At 45.8% G+C, this 21,927-nt stretch overlaps 1 protein-coding gene across 1 annotated transcript in view; it reads right to left on the bottom strand.

Annotated features, from left to right (window-relative positions):
- LOC144143398 (nose resistant to fluoxetine protein 6-like) overlaps positions 1–21,601 on the bottom strand; it is a 70,328-nt gene extending 48,727 nt beyond the window's left edge. The window contains exons 1-8 of the mRNA XM_077675161.1: positions 21,329–21,601; positions 17,318–17,526; positions 15,476–15,596; positions 12,873–12,960; positions 12,703–12,785; positions 8,474–8,650; positions 3,600–3,693; positions 642–725 (exon numbers count right to left, since the gene is read on the bottom strand). Coding sequence (XP_077531287.1) covers positions 642–725; positions 3,600–3,693; positions 8,474–8,650; positions 12,703–12,785; positions 12,873–12,960; positions 15,476–15,596; positions 17,318–17,526; positions 21,329–21,581 — 1,109 coding nt within the window. The 5' untranslated portion in view covers positions 21,582–21,601. The remainder of the gene's footprint in view (positions 1–641; positions 726–3,599; positions 3,694–8,473; positions 8,651–12,702; positions 12,786–12,872; positions 12,961–15,475; positions 15,597–17,317; positions 17,527–21,328) is intronic.
- Between the last annotated feature and the right edge of the window lie 326 nt (positions 21,602–21,927).

Raw genomic sequence — 21,927 nt, 5'->3', positions numbered from 1 at the left:
AAGGACAATGTCCTTATTTCAGCTCAGTAAAATAAAATGCTAAAATTGGAGTGTTTGGCCTTATATTTTTTTCTCAAAGTTCATTTGCTATACACCTTACTTTAAAAAAAAATAACTGAAATAAACGTTTTTCTCCCCTTAGGTATTTCGATCGATAACTGTTGGTTTTGCGCGCCTTGAAACAAATTCTTTGGTCGTGCGTGTTAGGGCCTTTAAATAAGTGTATAACACAACTGTAGCTCTCCTACGCACTTTAGGAAAACGCTGTTACCTTGCAGAGATTTTACATTAAATATCAAGCAAAATACGAACCACTACTAAATATACACCCCTCATTTAGCAAAAATACCTATAACAGGGGAACGTAGTTTGGTCTTAAAGCTGCCTTCCCTTCCAAATAATTTAAGCTACAGTGTGCTACTTAGCATCAGCGAACAAGCTATTTAGTTGCTTTATTCTGAAGGAATTATACTTTGTTCGTTGGACACTTCCCCAGCGTGCGACGCTATCCTTCCACTTGACCGTCTTTCGTTACGAGCGTCCGTCCTCGTTTCTTTATCGTCCTTGGGTGCTGGGGTACTGCTAAAGAAAGTATGGACCAGCTTGCATAGCAGTGTCTCTTTTCAAGGCTTTATACGTACCTGATGTATCGCCGTACAACAGCGAGCAAGAAAGCACGGACTGTAGGCTCCGACCCAGCCGTTGAAAAAGATAGGGCGAACCCGCTGTAGGAAACAAGTGACAAAGAGAATGTGCATCCAAAACCGAAGGGGTTTGCGCGCGCGTAAACGCTTACAAGCTAGTTGGAAATAAAATTGCGCTACAAGCACGGGACGACAGAAGAAGACACACCACACAGCGCAATTTTATTTCCATCATGTCAGACCAACTAGCCCGTCAGAATGCTTTTACCAGCTATAGTGTGCCAAAAACGGTAGCAGACAAAATCAGTATTTGAAAGCACAGCCGCGGCATATTTTCGCGCAAGTATGTTCATCCCATCGGATAGCGCAGTGGTGATTTCGTGCGGGAATGCGAACTTGCGCGTTTGGTAAAGGGTATACGCCTGCACAAACGAATGCGGGGCTGAAGAGCGAAATCATGGACATGGCTCACCACAGGCCTCAGTAAATAAACTGGTGACGTACCCACCGCTAGGCCTGTTGCTCGCAGTAACTGCTAGAGCGAAAATTTCCCTAGAATGCGGACTTGGGTCGAAGAAGATGATGCCTCAGATGTTTGATAACGCAACCTGAATACGAGCTCATTTTCGAATCTTTGTGCATGCCTCTTCTCCTTAAGGTAGTGCCCGAAAGACAAAGAGATGGACATTTATTAAATGCTAAATGTGTGGCAACTCATGGTGGTTGATCTTCTTGCCTTGAAAGTGGTCCTGATTGTCACTAAAATCAGGAAAAAACAGGGCGTAAAGCAATGTTATGCTCGCTCGATTGCGGAAGTAACCACTATCTGTACTCTGTCATTCGGACACTGACCGCAGAATCCAGGAACGATGAACAAACGTTGAAAATAGCGCATTAGGATGCAGTAAGGTTAGCATGAAGATATCCAGTTCACTCCAACCCTTCGATTTCTTACAGCAGCCATAACTTACGTTAGAGGACGTCACCATGTAACTGAAAGCGATAGCACTTGATACCTTTTGCCTATATACATTGAAACAAGCTTTTATGCAGTATGCCCCCTTTGTTGTTTGTGGTCTCTTAAAAATTGCGCTAATTGGCAAGCATGATGCAGCCACCGCACATGAAAGTTATGTGAAGTGCCGTAGCAAGCATTAGTTGCGTTCTTCCATCTGGTGCTCACAGCACCAGATAGAAGAACGCAATTGAACGTCACGGGGGGGCGATGCGCTGTTTCCTCGAATAAACTAAAGCGCTCCTGCAGACGTCAACTCGCAGAAGAGCTCACGAGTGAGTCAGTGACCAAACTTTATGCAACCTCAAGCGCGATCATCGGGCGCTGAAAAAAAGAGCAGAGCTTGCAAGGAAAAAGTGATACCCAGAGGACGATATCGGAATGCCATCCATGCAAACCATGTAGAGAACAACCAGAGAATAAACTTTCAGAATACGCGCAAGGTATGAGTTGATCATGAACACCGGGTGGAAAAATCTGATCAGTACTTCTTGCTCACTCCAAAAGCAAGTGCGCTGTGCCGACATCCACGATGACTCGGTTAGGCAGCCAAGCTCTGTTGATGCAACTGTAACTCCATAACGCGTTTGGAGGACGCTGTCATGGAGCCGCTGTTCAGACGCTAAAGGTTCTATTCCTGGTTTAAAAGAACTGGGCGCCCCAAAGGGTCCCACTTCGTGCATGAAGACCACGTATGTGCGATCATCAAGTGCAACGGTAGTAGAGAGCAATTATGAGCAGATAGCTATCAGCCTGTAATCCGCCTAGGTTAGCCCAAGCCCTGCTCTGAAAAAATCTGGCTCTGGCCTGACTGGCCGGAACACAGACGTGTTCTTTGCCAAAGATCGGAAGTAGGTGTTGGGAAGAGAGAAAGAAGCTACCACCCTCGTGGTGCGGATAACGATATTCAGAGGTAGAAGGTATGATGTGGCGGCCGGGGGTGCCGAGTAGCGCGGTATTAAATTCGAAGTTGCGCGTTGGCTGCGAAGGGGCGCGGCGTTCTATTCTGCGCGTACATGCGTGGGTATGCGCATACCTGATGATGATGAGAGGACTTCTTGTACATGTACAACTCGTAAGGAATACTAAGGCATCCCGATGCAAAGGAAAATGATGACCGTGATTATGAAACGTTTCGCGAAATCAACAACCGCAAAGAAAGTGGGACGGGCAGCACGGCGAAACGTAACGGTATCGCTCGCTAGTTGGCCTTAAGGGCGTCGAAGAGCAAAGATGCGACGAAATGAATCCTGAAGCTTCCATGCCTTCAGCGTCGTGAGCTCAAACGTCAAAAGGCTCGAAACACGGCTCCGGCTTGTGAGCACAATATACGCATTAGAGCAAAATGCAATCGCACTGAAAAGCGCACGCAGAAGCAGTGAATTGCTCTGCGTTCGCATTCACTACATCGTAAAAAGTGCTTAGGTGCCTGCGTAGACTTCCTTCTACTTCTCGCACAATCTCCGCCTAAAACCTTAAGGGAATATACGTTCAACTCGTTGTAGCAAAAGACGAGTACACATAAGCCTTTAGCCAAATTTGTGTATAAATTTATGAACATCCTCGATTAAATGACCGAGAATCTAGTGGGACAGAATTCTGAGTAGTGTCCGTTTCAATAATGTAAATACCACGTCCGTTTGAATTGTGACGCACATGCACTTGCAAGGCCTCTTCTCAATGACACGCACAGAAACGCAGGTACTGCCTCTCTGGCGCTGCATCACATCCCGGTCGTCTTCTTTCAGCTAGTCAAGGCTCGTTCGAAATTGCCAGTTGTTAATACGACATAAAATGGACAAAACTGAGAACTCTCTCCTTGAATGTATTTCAGTTTGACCACTCATTCGGACTTCAGGCAGAAACAATCAAATCTCAAGCAGCCAGCTTATGAAGTGAAGCACAATAATAGATTTTGTTCGGTCTTGTATTAATCTTACCTCATGTAGAAAAACGTGGTCACACTTAGCACACCATTGGTAACAAACTGGAACCATGGCTTCGACGACAATCGCATCAGTTCAAACGGACTATCTGAAAAAGAACGAGATAAGGACAGTGATTTAAATTGCGCATTTTAACAAACCCAAAAAAGTTCAATTGTTTTGAGACGATTTCAATTACGCAAGCTTTTTTTGGTCTCTGACACCTCCTCAACTCAGTCCCTTTACGAATGAATGCGTCAATTTTTTTAGTGCCTTTGGGGGTTTTAATTTTTCACAACTCGTTACTCGGCCTGCAATAGTTAGGTTCACAACGTCGAGTGTTTTAGACCTTGCACCTATTTCTTTGGCTGAAATCGTTTCTCCTAATACTTACCTACCTGGTTGTTGTGACCATTTAATACGGTACTTTACGGCGAATTTTCCTATTTGTTGTCGTTGTCGCACGAACCACTGCAAGCAAATCCTGGACTATAAGACGGTAGATTCTGTCGGATAAATCATGACCTTGCTTCCTTTCTCGACAGTTTTCTACTTGGCTTTGATGGTAGATTGGTTAATGACAATTGTAATTTATTTAAGGGAAAAGTGGCGTCTTTTTCACATCTAGGAGGCAGGTGCCTTGGTATAACAGGCAACTGAAAAGACTGCGCAACAAAAAGCAACACTTCATCCCATTCACAAAATTATCGAACTCGAACTCTGAATCCCAACGGCATGCATACAATTTACCCGCCGCCCAGCACAAAGTTGCACTGAAAGAGGTTCGTAGTTCGTTTTTCAAAACAACGCTACAATGTATGCTAGTAAATATTTCCAAGCAATTCTGCATTATCATTAACTAAAATAACGATAGTTCAACGATAATTATTAAAACTCCAGACGGCGTAACGGTTCCTGGTGATGAATGTGTTGGAGTCTTTAATGATGTGTTCGCTTTTGCGTTCTCCACCTGTACTGTCACCAGTTATCCGGCATAGCAACTTCCTCTTGAGGTACTTCCTATGGAACCAATTGTATTTGACATCTCTAGTATTTTACGCTTAATTGTAAAAGTTTCGTCATCATGTCGACTTGACAACATACATTCCAAATTTATTATCAACACAAAATTGTAGTGTTGTATATTCTTGACAAAAGTGTTCTCTCAATCACTTGAAACTACCTGTATTCCAGATGATTTGGGGGGGGGGGGGTAATGATTGGAAGGTCGGGAAGGTGTTTCTCTTGCCAAAGTCTGTCGTTAAACATTTCCCGCACCGTGTCATTAACTGGCATTATGTATGTAAACTCGGGAACGCGTCGTTTATTCTCACGTTGCAAAATTTTTGGAGTGCAATTTATTTTTCACTCATTCACAGCCAAAGTTCAGAAAATCATTAATATCTGTAACGTTTTACTCCTAATATCCACTCGGTTTTAAATGGCGGGTCGATTACGCACTGCATATTTCTTGATTTTGCGAAGGTGTGAAGGACTTTGACACTCTGCCACATGAATTATTATTTCTTTAACTTTTAAACCTTCACTTGGATACTATCGTGCTTGCCTGCAGGTGATGATGCTTCTTAACTAACCGCTCACAATTAGTTACCGTAAATAACTTCGATTCCCCTCTACATGCCATATTATCGGGTGTTCCCCGGGACTCTGCGTTGGGGCCTTTTTTTTAAAGTGAAGATTTAGAAGCTTTTAAAGTGAAGCTCACTGATGGCGTCTGTAACACGAATACGCCCTGCAGGGAAGCCAACTTTCAATGAGGATGATGATGATGGCGGACGAAGCGTAGCAAAATTGAAACGCTTCACTGCGAAGCATGGCGACAGCTCCGTTACGGCCCCTCCGCTAAAGGCTGATGCGCTGCAGAGGGGGGAGGTGACACAGGCGTGCGACAGCTCGACGTAAATAACGTCATGTTCTGAGGTGACCATCGACAGCTGTTATTCACCGGGCGACGACAGGCTGTAAGCCACAAGGCGTTAGGTCTAACTTCCCATATCGAGGTTTAGGACGGTAGGCCAAACGTGATATCTTGGGGTTTCACACCTACAACCGGCACCCACTCAAAAAATTTCTCACTGAACGCCAAGCAGTAGGTACCGATTAGCGCCGTACACCCCAAAGCCAAACATTACGCCTACTGAGTTCCCGCCCGAGAGTTTCTGTGGGTATTCTAGGAAAGTGATGCGTACCTCCAGAGTATACCACATACTCGGAGTGAAGGATTGGCCAACCAAGGGATTCATCACGAGAAAGCTTCGCGTTTAACCATCGTCGTCGTTAGACGGAGGGGTGGATGATTTTTTTTATCTACATCAATGACTTACCGACTAACATTTTCTCATCAGTCCGCCTTTTTTTCTAATGATTGTGTAAGTTATCAGGAAATAACTAGTACATCTCAGATACTTCAGTCTGCTACTAGTCAAGTTATGGGATTATGCAAGTTGTGGAAGAAGAATGCTTATATTAATACTTGCAATGCACGCACGTTTCTCCAATTCTACAGCACCGCACTACTTTCTTAAGAACGCCTCGTTTAAACTATCTCATTTATAAATACCTTGGCATCCACTTAACATCTGGCCTTTCATGGAAACTTGACATTGATTATGTCATTCATAACACGGCCCGACTCAAACTATCTTGAGCGGGAAGGGAGCGTGGGGTCTGGCCGTGCGTGGAAATAGTGGCGGTGACTGAGAAAACTTCCGAGGGGGAGGAATGGGGAAGAGAACTCACTACGCACGCATCCGTGAAATGCTTACTCACAACAAACTAATGGCGCTTCCTTCTGAGGCAGGCCTCTACTTATTCTGTAAATCATGCATGGAGCCGCATGTTTCTCACGTACGTGGCTACTTTTTTCCCCGGTGTTTGCAAGCAGCACATTCATTGGTTATATAGTGACAAGGCAGATAATTGAAATAACGATACTTTGTTAAACCAAAAAGTCTAAAACTGAAAAAATGAAAACAAAAAAAAATCCAATAACGGAAGAGAGAGAGAAGAAATAAATAACAACATTCGTCTTCAACGTATCAAAAACGCGAAGACAAAAATAAAAAAAAGGCCGGAGAAAAACGGCGGAAACACGAATAAAAAAATTTCCCAAACGGGCCAATCGTGCAATGCCCTGCACTAGCACAAAAATGCATAGTTGGCAGAAATACCGCGTTCAATCGTTATAATAGCATAAATTGAGATAACCATTTCAACGAATCTGAAAAACAAAGAAAAAAATTAAAAGGACTAAAGAAATTATACACTGCACTCCAGCAAGATACAACAAATTTGAAAAGAGAACCCACGTGGAGTTTTATAGAATCATTTTGCCCGCAAAGGTGCCTGGGACCATTTGTTCCGGGACCATAAGTTCCGGGTCCATTTGGTCCTACTTTCGAGTTGGGGCCATTTGTTCCGGCACCATAAATTCTGGGACCATAAGTTCCGGGGCCATTTGTTCCAGGACCATTTGTTCCGGGGGACCATTTGTTTCTACACCCTGCCTATCCAGATCGCATCCAACACGTCTCAAAGATTAAATAACAAATTAAGTTTTTCGCGCTTATACGGCTCCACACATGCGTGGAACTTCTCTGCGCTTCCTGTTTCAAATTTCAAATTTATTCAAAAAGTACAAGGTTGTATTGACATAGTGGGAATTTACAGGAGGAGGTCCCAAGGTTTCCGAACCGCAGGCGGGACCTCCTTCACTTGCCATTCACTTGTGGAATAGCCTTCCCGACAGCATTGCTTCCGAAAACAATCAGGAAAATTTTCGCCATCTCTTTCACGAGCATTCTCACAGTCTATAATTAATGCCATCATCTTGTTTCTGTCAGTACGCAAGAGTTTTTGACCTGTTTTCGATTTTTAAATGCAAAGCATTTCTTAGCCTCGCCTCTTCCTGCGTCGGACGGCGTCCACAGCTCCGCGTCCGCAGCAGGTGCGCCTCTCCTCCTTCCCTCCTCTCTCTCAACAGCAGCTGGCGCGCGCATGCGTCGTAGTCAGCCCGTTCGCTCCGTCGCGGTCTCGGCGTAACAGGTGCGTGATAGCAGCGCGGTGGGGCGTGGAAGGGCGCGCGCTGCTTGCGCATGCGCGCTCTCCCCCCGTACTGCTCTCCCTCTACTGTGCGCGCTGCAAATATAAAGCGGCTAGCGGTCGCTCGTGCTTCAGTCACTGCGTTGCTCCTTCCTTCCTTGGTTGACGCTCGCTCCACCCTAACGCGACTTTACTCTCCTCTCTCTACCCCAAACAAACACCAACGCAACTACGACCCAACTACCCACCCTAACGCGACTTTACGCGGCGTTAACGACCCCCAATGCTCTGCATTTACTCGTGTTCCCCTCGCGGGAAGGCGCGGGAATTTTTTTTTTCAATGTATGCCCTATTTCCTTGCTTGTATTCAGTTTCCTTTACGCGCGTCATATGTTCATTGTATACCCAGACTATGTTAAATTCACACTTTTTCTCTTCTCAAATTTTACTGCAAGCTTTGTATGTCTTCTTTGATTTGATTTGTCTGTATGGAACCATGATGTATCTTTGCGTTAATTTCCCTCATATGCCTACCTGGATTTTTTTGTTTCAGTTAAATTTGTCTGTATCGCAGTTCCAATTCCTTTGAATATCTGTTATGCCTTGCGTGGGCTGCTTGCTCTTTTTATGTTTTTTCATGTAACACCCCTCACTCAATGCCCTCGGGCCTGTGAGGTATTCCAAATAAATAAATAAATAAATAAATAAATAAATAAATAAATAAATGAATAAATAAATCCCGACAAAAACTTGGTAAGGAGGAGACGAAATTTTATTGCATTAACCCGAAAGCCCCTACTTAGAAGTGTAGAAAAAATTCTACTCACGTAGAAACTCTGGCTGGACCGCTATGTATTCGTGGTCGAGGAGAACCCAGTAGGCGCAAAACACTTTCAGTCCACTCATAAATAGCAGTGAATTATTCAGCCCCGTATGGCGCGTTTTCAGCAGGGACCTCGTGTTGGATATTGCTGAGAAGAACACCAACACATTCAGAAAGCGTGCTGTCAAGAGAAAAGAAGCGGTAATTTCAATAAGCGCACTGTCAATCCTGCGCTTTCAGGGTACCTTGCTGATTTTAGCGAGATAATTATGTACTGTACACCGCATCCTTTGACTTACAGGCTTTTGAGAAAGAATTGTCAACGTCATCAAATTCTTACTTGAATTCTTGAAAGACATTGGGAGGGGAGCCAAGGCCGAACAGAAGCAAGTGATTTAGACCACCGGCTGTGTGTCCGGTCGGTAAAATAGGAACACGTGGGAGCTCCGGCGGAATCGGGGGGACAGCGGGTCGCGGCTTCAGAGGACACCGAAGGCCGGCTTCTCGGAACCGCGCGGCCGTGGCGGTGCGCGCGACTCAAGACCTTCCGAGGAGAGAGAAACTGGAGAGTCGTCTTTGGGCAGCGGTAGAGAACGGCTGTCCACGGAATGCTCGTCCGGACTACGAAAGGCCGGGGGCCTCCTTCGTTCGGATGTAGCAAAGAATAAGCGTCCCTTTCATCGTCACCGGTCCGCACTCTGGCCTACCTCGCAACAATACACGCGTTATTGTCGTTTATAAATACAGTCGTTTATATATACAGTCGTTTATAAGCGAAATGTGTCGCCAAACAAATACGCATTGCGGCAAACGTTGAATTTCACGCAGGAAACAGCAGCGACCGCTGTCGTGACGGTTTTAATTGCGTTCACTGAAGGGTCTACTCAAAATTAGCGATTAAAAACGGCTTAATGGCTTCAAAATCACCAAGCCCGTAGCGGTGAATTACTTCTCTTATAGCTGATCTAAGATATTAAAAAACACCCTTCGTTCCTACTAAATCTTATTTATCAGTGCCGAGAGTAACCCTTCCGTTCACAACAATTGGTCACTTATTAGCTACGTTGAATAATTTGTTCGCTTCAGCATTGGGCATTGTTTCCTGCAAAGTTTCCTTACTGAATAACAGTCTAAGCGAAAAGTAAAATCAGCAAGTATTTTTTGTCCGAAAATCAGGCTGCCAAAATTTTCTGCCCGAGAAACATGTACTGGACGCATCGAAATTGTGTTTTCCGGGAAATTTTCTTTTTTGTTCAAGACACACAGATTCACACACTCGCGCAGACATATTTACACATGCTCGCTCGCACGCACGGCACACACTCATTCGTATATATGTGCACGAATTGCAACATTATTCCGGCAGACCATTACAGTTTGGAGAATGGAGTGTCTATGGGACCTGTATCCCGCTTCTGACCCACTCAGTAATGACGAGCACATACGCTTTGTATTGAAACCATGCCTAAACAATGCCCAGGCTGCAACTGGTGGGAGAGGTATTCATTTGCATGTCTATATAATGGTCGCTTAGTAGAAAAGATGGTAAGGTGCCTATAGTAGCAGCTTCTCAGTCGCCTGGATACCCTGTGCTGAACAGTTGGGTAAGTAGGCAGGATCGTCTACACACTCGCAATTCACGTCATCTTTGCAACTGTGTACTCGGTCCGGACGTGTTGTCAGTCCCGTTCTCGTGGTTTTCGGTTTGCTGCGCGTTTTGTGTTTATTTCAATTGGGTGAAAACGGTGGCCTATGTAAATCATATACGGAAACCATACGAAAAATATTGAAACGTTGATGAGAAATAGCCCGAGATGATGGCACAAAGGAGACAGAAAATGGAGCGCACATAGGGGGGCAGAAAGTTTTGCGAAGACAGTACCGACAAGAAAAGTGCCAGCCAGCAGGAGGCCTTAGTAAGAGCATCGGCCGTACCAAGAGCGTCCGCATAGACCATACAAACTGGGACGTAGTCCTCGCCATAGTCACGTACGCTTACAATGTTGCGTCACTTTTTTCCATGGGCTTCTTGCCGTTTTTTTATTCTCTACGGTCGTGACCCGACTTGCCCCATATGCACCATTCGTCGCTGCGATATACCGTTCCGAGATAGGTACAAGCCAGGTACTCCCAGTGCGATTCAGAACGTTAATTAAACGTATTGATATGACGCTCAATGCACTTAACCAGATCTAAAATACAAAACCACCCTTATTTACAAAAAGGAATGCGCAGAATTGAGCCAAGAGAGCATTTTACAGTAAAATAACAAAGGTGCGGGTCTCACAATCGTTGTGGCACTGCTGGGGCTCGATACGAGGCCGTCCGCGTAAAAACCCGTAATCCTACCCCCAGACTACCGAGGACGAACAGCGGGGCTCATTTAACAGTTGCTGAAAACCGTAGAAGGAGTGTTCGAAGCAAAGCAGCATTATTGGCGCTGGGTGCTTACAGTAAGTGGCGGGCTTGTATCCACAGCGGAACAGAACCTTGATTCTTCCGCACCGAGCGGACGCCACTAAGTATTCAACGGTTTTTGAGCTCTTTGTACGGTGAAGAATGTGGTTTACTTCACGGCTCGTTTAATTCCGAGGATCGATTCACGCAAAAGCACCGCCTTGAGAGCTGCGTGCCAGCCGTGACATTCTCGCCCGGTTCTCATGGTAAGGCTGTGGGTGCCATCCACACACCCCATCCACTCTGGCAAGTTGCTAACTATGACGGCCCATATGACGCCCTCAAGCGTAGGTCACGCTACATCAGTGGCGTAGCCAGAAATATTTTTCGAGTGTGTTTAACGCCGCCGGTAAAAACACAAAATGAGGAGCTCCTGCGGCCCAGCACAATTTTAGTCATTTTTCGGGTTTAATAAACCGACACCCTTCTTTTTTTTTTTCATTATAATGCATCGATTCGGTGTGTACATAGGATAGGCAAAAAAAGAGCGAAATGAAGTGGATGGAGGGATTTGACGAACAACACTTTTGCTCTCTTGTAACGTGCAAAATGCAAAAACTAACCTCTGAAAATGGCCATGCTGACAAAATATAAGTTCGCTTTATTCGAAAGATTTGGTGTTTTATAGTGATTTCAGCGCTTGTCCGACACCAAAGGATTATTTTTTCTTTCTAAGAAATTAAACAATTTAACCAGAGTTATGATTCTCCCAATGAATCGTGTGTTTCGTTACGTCTGCGATAACGTATCCAGGGGAAGTACGGAAGCGAGTGTAGGTATGCGGACTGGGTCTGAAGCGAACGGCGGAACGCCTTCTTTGCTGTCAGTCCTTCTAGATACGCTACCATAGCGCTCGGGACCGCAGCACACCATCGTCTTCTTTTTGACCGCATTTGGTCCTCGATAATGTTTGTTACGGTTAAAAGAACTCGATTCGTTAAACATTGGGCATGCTCGACAGAATCACAGAAGACAATGTCGCTTATACCAGTTGGCCAGTTAGCCAGTGTAAGCTCAACGCGCCGGACAGCTGTGCAGCAATAACCAGCACCGTGAACGCAGTACGCACTGGTGCTTCTCTGTTTGCGTATGCGTTCGCAACTTCCCTTGTTTACCCAACCATTCATACTGCTATATAGAGAATATGCATTAAATTTAAGCCCAAATGGCCCGTTCTGCAAGCTTATAACCCCTGTTTAATTTGCGTTGGATTTTTCCGTCCGCAGCCCATAATAAGTTATAGGTTCTAGTGCGGGAATGAGCTAGTGGATCGCATGGCCATTCTCTTTTTTCCTAATTGTGTAGCTTATTTGAGTGTAGTTTGCGTATAAAGGTGATGTCAGTGTTATTCTCACAAGGCACTCTTTCGAATGAACCAAACCTGCATTTTCTCTGCATGGCCACTTCAAGATAAATTTCTGATAATACGGACGAATTTTCACGGTCACTTCCACTACGTCGTAACGGGAGTTTACTGTATATATAACCGCCGTAACACGTCGACTTATAACACTGGTTGCGCACTTAAACTGTTTTCAAATTGAAGACAAGAGCGAAATTTAAACTAGGGTTGTTCAACGTACAATTGAAGGTTACAGCTAGGCCCAGTGCCAAAATTTTTCTCCCTTGCTCGCCTCGACTCAATCGTTCAAAACAGCGAATAAGAAAAAATACAATGACCGTGGTATTCAGTCAACTACAGGCCAATTGAGTCAGCAATGGTAGCAGTGGCGTTTACATTTAAGAAGAGGTTGTGAAGCCGACTGAGCAACTTACCTGAAATTTGAGAGCGACCCATGCGCCACCTTTCGGCCGCCGTGCCCAGTAGCACCAGGCAACCAAGGGTGGAAAGAATAGCTCTGCGCAAAATTGGAGAGAAACCATTATGAGCGACTGCGTTCTTCTTTTGCGGGCCCACCAGTGGTTCTTTTTGGTTCGTTTCTCACATTGACAGAACTTGAGCCCAACTCCATTTCTTGTCTTCTCCCGACCTGCAACCTTGTACTGTGGCTTCGATTCCGTACTGCTGTAAAACTAACAACCACAAAAAGGATTGATTTAGTACAAATCTAAATTAAACTTTTGGCAGATCCTGGTTGCGTTAGCTATCCCAAGAGCAGTACACACAACGATGTGACACGCAAACACTAAACACAATAGCGATTTTCCCCTCCAAACGCAGCTTCAGCCGTTCTAAGTTCTCTTAAGTAAATGCGAGGCCATTTCGGACCATATGACTAGCAGCATACCGGTTGTATTATTGTAGTATCTTCAGCTCTAGGTGCCAGTTGTTCTACTTTCAACATCTGTTTTGCTTTATTTGTTGTTGCCTGTGAGGCTGTGGCCGGGTGTTTTATCTACACTGCGTCGGCAACAACAACAAGCCAGGCAGGCAGGCGACAGGCATCCGTTGTCAAGCCTACTTAGGGAGCTGTTGCCAAGGCTCCCACCGCCGTGAACGTCAGCAGTCTGGGACCAGCCAGCCTGGCCTCTACAGAGGATAAGGTAGGCCTTACAGTAATGGATACAGATGACAAAGAATGCAGTGAAATGGTTGAGTACGCCAGTTTGCACATGCATGCATGCTCGAACGCACACGCACGCGCCCGCCCCCGAGTACACGCACCCACACACGCACACACACGCACAAATGCACACGCCCACAAAGTTGGGTGTCGATCATAGGCGCATAAGTTGTGGTAGAGGCCGCAGATTGACAAGCAATGGGAGGGGCCAGGTATATAAAATTTTCGGTGTTTTTCTGCGCCGGTCGGAGGAGGACTGCCTCATCGTGAGTGTAGGATGCGCTGAGGCGTGTACATCGTGCGCTGCGCGCCGGAGGCACCACGGTATGCGGGCTAACGGAAACGTGGCTGTGCATAAAGTTTAAAAGGTGCTGGTCGGGTGCCCGGTAATTAGTCGCTCGGGCCAGTGTATGTGCCCGCTCGTTTTCTGGCAAACCCTCGTTGCCACAAGTCCAGAAGAATGTCTTGGATGAGGCGGAATAGGCGTTGGTGCAGGTCCATGGAGTAAGGTGCAGGTCGTTGCAGATTGAATATATGGGTGTTTTAGAATGAGCAGTGTGGGTTGCCGTGAACTTCACGGTTCTAGCAATCGAACGAGTTTCCAGGTCGTCGATGGCGTACGCATCTCGTTCCAGAGGGACAAGCTCTCTTTCTCTCTCTCTCCCCTTCCTCTCTCTCTCTCCCCCCTGTCTCTCTCTTTCTCGTAGTTCAAAGGTGCGAGGACCGCCTTGGTGCTGGTAGCTCCCTTGCCTTCCCAGAATGTGCACGTCAACGTAGTACGAGTGGTGCACGGTGTCCAGGAGCCGCAGAGTTCTGGCGTAGACGTTGGCTCTGCAGGCGGCGCCGTTATTGAGCGCTCCTGTCGGAATCTGCGATTATATAGGCAGGGGCCAAAGGTGATTCGTGCTGATGGTGATTCAGTTTCCACGGAACTTGGCTTGTAGTATGCTGTTAGCAACGCAAATTCAACTCAAGTTGCCCTTTTGATATAGATATAAATCATTTTGAGCATTCTGTTATCAGCTCGCGGTATGTTTTACATGTTCTGCTCCAGAAAACACAGACATATTCGAGTTTGGGAGGCAAGCAATTGCCTGCGCCTTTGAGATAAACAAAATTGGACTGCCTGCGTACCCGACACGGAACGCTAAGCGAGCCCTGTAATTTCTGTACAATGTGAAGAAAAGCTGCGCTACAATAAAGCCGCGTTAGAAATACATCAAAACAAATTCCCTCATCAAAACAAATCATTTTCCTTCTGCGTTCTTATTTAGATATAAATGGCAAGTTTGTTTCGTGTACGGGAGGGTCAAAAGGATTCTACATTCTTATGGAGAGCACAGCGTTTGGGACCCGGGTAAATTTGGTGAGTTCGGAAACTGACAGCAAAAATACCCGTATGAACGCACGGTACATTAGTAGGTGAAGCATAAAACTAATATGTGTTGAAATAACCTATTTAATGTCCATTGCTGCTCCTACACAATTGATTCAAAGGTTATTTTGCCGTCTACCGAGTCTAGTACCGTCGTCTGTATAGTAGCCTGTATGGCTGTCATGAACGATAATTTAACTTTGATTGCTACTAGCCCATAGTGAACAGAATTCTACCCATTCATGTGAACGCTGGAAAGCTCCATTACGGATAAACTACGCAAAGCAGGGGTAATTGATGTGTATACCTTAAGGGCCTGCAATTTTTGTATGAGTATTAGTCACAACCTACAACGTAAAAAGCGTGCAGAGGTCCCAGTAACAACACACAGCTGGCCTCTTTCCGGAACAGATTTTTTTTTTTTTTTTTTTTGCGCAGGGCATGAGACTTACCAGGTTGGTTTTCTCATAACACCCGGAAAGGATTACGTGCGGCTCATCACATAGTTCCCATGCACCATGACCCAAACTTGTTCTTTTTTAGTTTTGGAGGGGAAGCTGGGTGAAATGTTTCCCATTCAAGCGTGCGAACACACATTGGCAACTTCTCAAGCATTTGTCGAATACGTTATAGGCTTAGAAGATAATACCGCTCGATGCGAGGATGCTCAAATCGGTGTCCGTGCATGCGGATGGCGTGCAGATGCCGAGGCGTATGCTTTGTCTTCCATCCTTGTTATCCGCAGTTGCTATGAGTGGGCTGAACCGACCCTGAAACAGTTTAAATCAGACTCTTACAACTTCAGCATTATATTTAAAACGGAAGGAAAAACATATCGTATAAAAAAAGCTGCATAATGCCAGTGATTGCTAGAACATGAAAAACCCTAAGCTCTATTTACGTAGCAGGATAAGCCCAGGCTTCGTTGAGCATCAGTAATTATACAAATACTTATACCAATAAGGAGAAATAAATAAGCATGGTTGCGTAACTATTAAATTACACGGATGTAACTGTGAAGAAACGTGGGCGTGTTGATACACTAAGAATAACACAGAAAAAAAAACGTTCGCGTTAACCCAAGTGACGCAACTATTCAAGAAGTTTGACAATTTAATATTTAGCAGACTATCGAAGAACATTCAGTTTAAAATTGTCACCCTATGTGTATACCAATGCGAGGAACACTGCAACGCCGAAGCCTGAATCCCCTTGTGGTGGGACAAGGATGACATAGCGTCGGTGCAAGATCAACTGTGCAATGCATGCATATTTTCATTGCTTTTTTTTTCGTCATTACATCTTTTCATTGCGCTGCAGGGTCACCGCAGGGTCACCGCAAGGTCACCTTGCGGTAACATATTCAGTGCCACCTCGGCTGACGCCTGCGTCTATGGCACGATGGCGTTCAACCACTCCGGTCATTAAAACCCAGTCACCAACATTACCACCACAGCCACCACCAAAATCAGCATAGTCGTCATCATCATCATCCGAACTCAAGAACCCGTAGTTCCTCTGAACTCATTGTCATCACGTGCCGTACGGGGCTCAATAGGTAGTGCTGCTGTTTTCCACGCATACCACCGCAAGTTCGGTTTCCTGTGTGACTCGTTTTTCTGGGCCACAGACAGACAGACGGACAGAGAGACTAAAAATTTCACCATTGCCTATAGCCTTGTCTATAGCCTAAGCAAGACGATCCTCATGAAAAAGAACCTTTCTGTGTTCATCATGCGTAAATGAGGGGACGGCGGCGCGTTTTCCAGCCACGCGGGGGAATAGCCCGCCTTGGTTCAGGCATTTATGATGGCGTCTGTTAACCTTGCTCCTTAAAAAAAACGGAACAGAGATGCTCCTTGTATTGCCATCTGCTCTGCACTCCACGAGTCAGTATGAGTTGCTTTTCCGCTGCACGAAGGCTCAAACTTCTTATACTAAAACCTGACTGTAGCTACTAAAGGGAAGAAGACGCTCCCTGAAAGCTGATGCTTCCAAAAGAGTTTGCAATTTACGACCATAGTCAACTAATTTATGGTCAAAGTATCTAGCTAGTTCACGAACTATTGAATGCATTGAACTATTGCTGATAGCTGGAGATAACGATACATCAATAACGATAACGATACAAAGATAACGATAACGATGAAGATAACGATACAAGCTCCCTAGACTGTGATGAAAGACCAGGTCGTTCTTTAAAATAGCTTGCTGGCCTCACTTCGCTGAAGACACTCAACCGAAGTTTCAGGCTGCTCACGGGCCTCACTCTTTTAAGAGAGCATTCATTACTCCTGTAGAAATTCTGGATATTTTCCCTCGGGTCTTTTCCAGCCCTTGTCATAACCGCAAATTTAATTATACTCTTATTCATCTATTGACACTTCGCTACAAAATTCAATGAAATTAGCAAAACACCATACGTAGCGACAAAGAACGGACGGAATCTAAGCCGACATCGAAATTGGGGCATAAAAAAACAGGTCCTTGCCTGGAGGTCTCCTTGCTCATTAAAACGGCCAACAAGTTCAACCATGAACTGGCGGGGTGGCCTCAAGAAGAGCGAGCAGTACTGGCCTCGTATGCGCGCCTCGCCGTCGACGTCGCGGGAGCTGGTGTGTAGGCACTGCTCGTATCCTCCGAGGCTCACAACGCCACCTTCCAGAAGGTTGCTGGGCAGAAAACCATTGGAAAGTAGCACTGCGTTCAGCCAAAGCGAAGAATTAGGAAGCTTGATGGCGACAGGCACGTTTTACCGGTCACTGCGAAAAGCGACAGAATTCAACTACACGTGAAAGGTATGGCAGTTATCCGTATACAAAAAAACCCTCTGTGATGTCCAACGCAAGCATAAACTAGGCTGCTTTGAAAAAAACTAGACGATGGTACAGTCCGCATACGGATGGACAAGTGTATATGAAGGCTGCACTACACGGTCAAACACAAAAATAATATGATCGGAGAGACCAGAAACCAACCACTGAAAAGTTTATTTCCGTAGGTTCCGACGCATGTTTGCAGAGACCCTTCTTAGTTTAGTAATTTGGAAGCCTTTATCATGCTCGTGAAACTGGCCATAACTGTAGAGGAGCGGAGAGACACAAAGAGAGATGCCAAGTCCTAGCCTTTGGATACGCGGCTTTAAGTACAGCATGCAAGTATCAAGTTGGCGTGAATGTTCGCCTGCGAGCAGCCGGAACACAAAGCGAGAGAGAGGAGAAGCAGGCGGACCAATTTTTGTTTTGGGTAGCCCATAATTGCGAGTTTAGGCGGGGAAGGGTGGGCTTTTTTTTGTAGAAAACCGAGGACCACAGAACCCACGCACCCTTACTTGGCGCCATCCTGTCACAAGAAAGAGCCCATAAAGAATGCATGGGCTCTGAGCTCCTGCGTTTTCCACGAAAAAAGCCGTGCCACAATACAGAGCCCATTAAGGATGCGTGAGTTCTGTGCTCCTGCGTTTTCTACGGAGAACAGACTTTCTCGCGGTGAATGCAATTTACGTGCTAACTTGCGCTGTATCACACGACCGAAAGCATATGGCATTACAACTTGAAAATTGGTTCAATCGATTTATTACGAGGTTTAACGCGCCGGTGCCTAATTTACCGAGGTTTAACTACTTTTTTAACCGTTAACACACCGGGTGTCGTTGACGACTATATTTTCAATCACGAGTACTTGAACGCATTCATTAACATAAGTCCTGGGTGTACAGTTATGGAAAAATCGTAAATGAAAATATGTGAATCCTGTGTGGCATATAGCATGGCATTTTCTATAGAGCTGTAGAAGGGCTTCGTACTTTGCTACCTGTACATCTAAGCGCCAACTTAATTTCACTACCATTCACTCCCGTATCGGCTAATATTACGTGAGCAATAGATAAATAACTTCGGCAAAATGTTTTGCCGTCATTCTGCGGACAGATAATGGCAATGCGCCAGCGGGGAGGGTGACGTCAGCCTAGAGGGCGGCGACATTGGCTGTGTGTGACGCTTAGTTCGCACCTTTGCCGACCCAGTTGCTAGGGGGACGTCGAGTGGAAGCACGGCTCGTCCTCTCCCTCCTCCTGTCACGTGGTGTTTTTACGCGTCCTGTCACCACTTGTAAGGGTTGTAAAATGGAGTGTGCCGCAAGTATGAAACCGAGTAGGCCGCAAAAAGAGAACTGTATGGGAATGACGGCGACGAAATGCTGATGTTCGCGGGCAACAAAGGGAGCAACCGGCAGCCAATTCTGCGGCTAAGGCGACCAAAAGTGACCACAAACACGGTTACAACGATAAGCACAGTTAGCATGGCATGCGATGCGCTCGCAAGATACGCCGTGTTGCGGGCTACTGAAACCCGAGCAAGGCGTCCGCATTGCGCAAGGCCTCAAGTTCGCGATAGGGAGGGATGAGGTGTTCACGCATTTTTAAATATTGTCGACTACATTTTCCATTATGTTTGCCTGCTAGTGCGGGGTAACTCGTAGAAATACAACAGTCAAAGACTTCACACCACGGGGAGAGAGAGCAAGAGAGAGAGAAAATTTTATTATGAACATATCGTTTAAGAAGAGGGGTGGGAAAAATTTGTTTCGTACTAAAAATAACCGTGTATGAACATACGTTCCCCTACTTGTGACTGCATCGCGGAGGCGGGCAATTCATTACGTATAAACATTTTCACCTTCTGAATTTTCTTTCTTTTTTTTCTCAATTAGAACGGACCGCGATCTAGTTTATTCAAGCTAAGTGGATTCTGAACGTCAGCGCGGCTTTAGGCATAATGTTAAAAAGAAACTGAGAAGCAAAACGAAATATGGCGAAAAAGTTTGGCCTGCCGGTACCTAATATTTTAAGCAACAGCCGGAGCTCATTGACGTGATAGATGAACTACCGACCCCACGTGTACTTAAAAAATACTTAACAGTTTCCCAATAGCATGCGATACTTGCCCTTTTCTTTATGTCGGTTAGGGTGTACGCAATGGACACGTATATCAACCTTTTTTTCGTCCTTGTTGATTGGCTGTGCGGTGCCTTGTTTTCCAAAACACGTATAAAAACGCTTCTGTATACCTCAAAATAGTCATAGTTGATGCGGCAGGCTTGGGAATGGTGCAGTGAAAGGCTTGAAGCATTTTGGATTTAAAGAACCGAAGCCATTTCGGCATTCTGGGTTATGAGGTGCGTGATGTGCCGTAGTGTATAAGGCTAGGCACAAACCACGCAAGTTTCTTTGACGTACGCCGAACTGTCCGGCTCACGGTCATTTCCATACTTCCCCTTCATCACAACTGCGGCCATGTATCGAAGCTACGGTGCACAAGTTCGCACTAAGTGGCACAATGCCTTACCAGCGCGCCACAATACGCCGGATCTACAACATACGTAATTTCGTCGCATCATCTGCTTTCCCGCACTGCACATTAATTACGAATCGCTGCCTCCAAAAAAGCAACTTTGACAAATGTCAGGCGCAATGCTGGTTCTCATCCTTGGTTTGCAGTTGAACCTGGATGTAACGAACATCTATGTAACGAATTCCTGGATTTAACGAAGTTTTTTCAATTCCCCATTGCCAGTCCCCCTGAAACCCATGTGTTTGCGACCTCTATGTAACGAAGGCGTTGCGACGGTTAAACTCGACGTAACGGTTTGGCTACGCTCATAAGGCATTGCTGTTTGCACTTTTTCTGAAAAAAATTGGCTGGAGAAATGCACTAAATTAGCGATCTTCGCCCGCACCGCCAACTACGGTGTGTCAGTGTCAATGTGGTGTCGGTTAGGTGCTAGGCCTGCCTTTCGACGTGTAGTCGCGAGTCTCCACTGCTACCTGTGGTATCGGTTCGTCGGTGATGAGTTCCGCTGCCAGAAAACGAAAAGCTTTGTCTTTTCAAGACCAGTTCGCAATATTAAATACCGTCGCCCCCTGCGAGGAAAAGTGCGTCGAAGCCCGGTACGCTACCCCAGCTAGCACCATCTCAACAATTATGAGTGCGGAAAAGAGCATCAAGTCCCCGAAAAGGCGCCCTTTAAGCACAATTTTGGTCCTTGAAACGGGTTAAGCCGGCGAAAATTGTCAAAAGGCGTAAGTGATACTTAAGCTACGTTTTTGAATACGGGGGTAAGTGACCTCGCTCCTTTGGAGTGTCGTGCAGTGACTAAGTTCGCGGCAAAGTAGCAGGCGCGAATAAGGCAGTTTTTACTGTATTTTAAGGGTGAGCTCACCATCACTGAAGTCTAGCATTTTAGTTTGGTTTCTGCTTCATTCATGCGAGCCGTAACTGGAAACCTGCATGTAACGTGCGAATTTTTGTCAACTTCGCTATATCCCAGTTAAACTGTATACTCTTACTCGCCCCGTTTTCTAGCAATTATTGCCCGTCCAGGCGTGTCGGTTGGAAACACATGTGTCTTTGGGGGGCTCATGGTAGGGGGGGGGGGGGGGGGTACGCTGGAAATTTCTCACTCCTAATACAGAACGCACATAATTCTTGCGTAAACCACTTACTCTTGATGAGCCACGGTTCTTGTCTCTTCAAAGCGAGGAACATCTTGAACAACGCAGACGTGCACGGTACGCTGACGTTGTTCCCTGTGGCTGCTTCGGAAGCAATGGGCCATACCGTTCTTAGCAACAGGTCCGACACATGTGCAAGGTCTCGGGTAATATTGGATGCATACTGCGCTTCAGGCGGAACCGGGGCGGAACTTCGCAGCGGCAGCTGACCCATGATAATAAGCAAGACCGCCAAAGTCGCCATCACGGCTTTGTCTGCCGTTGGTCGCTGAGCTCCCTGAGTTCTGAGCCGGAAAACCTTGCGAGCACAGCCAGGAAGCGGCGACGTCTATTGCTTCGCACACATTCATTGTTTGATGAAGCTTCTACGATCAAACACAAACCTTACGCGGGACTGTAGTGTAGTTCTGAAATTCTCTCGCCGTGTTTTTTTCTGTTTCAATTGCGCGCAATTTGTACGGGCTCCGCGTTACGGTTTTATTAACTAAATAAAGCCAAAAAGCTTGTAGAAAAATGTGCCGCAACGAAAAGTACTCAGATGACTGGAAAAAAGGCTTTGGAAAGCTCGAAACAGGGAATTAGTTGTTTGT

Source organism: Haemaphysalis longicornis, unplaced genomic scaffold, assembly GCF_048455015.1.
Source record: "Haemaphysalis longicornis isolate Haplotype H1 unplaced genomic scaffold, Haemaphysalis longicornis Haplotype H1 scaffold_1, whole genome shotgun sequence".
Classification (NCBI taxonomy): Eukaryota; Metazoa; Arthropoda; class Arachnida; order Ixodida; family Ixodidae; genus Haemaphysalis; species Haemaphysalis longicornis.
This window is presented reverse-complemented; position numbering and strand designations above follow the sequence as displayed.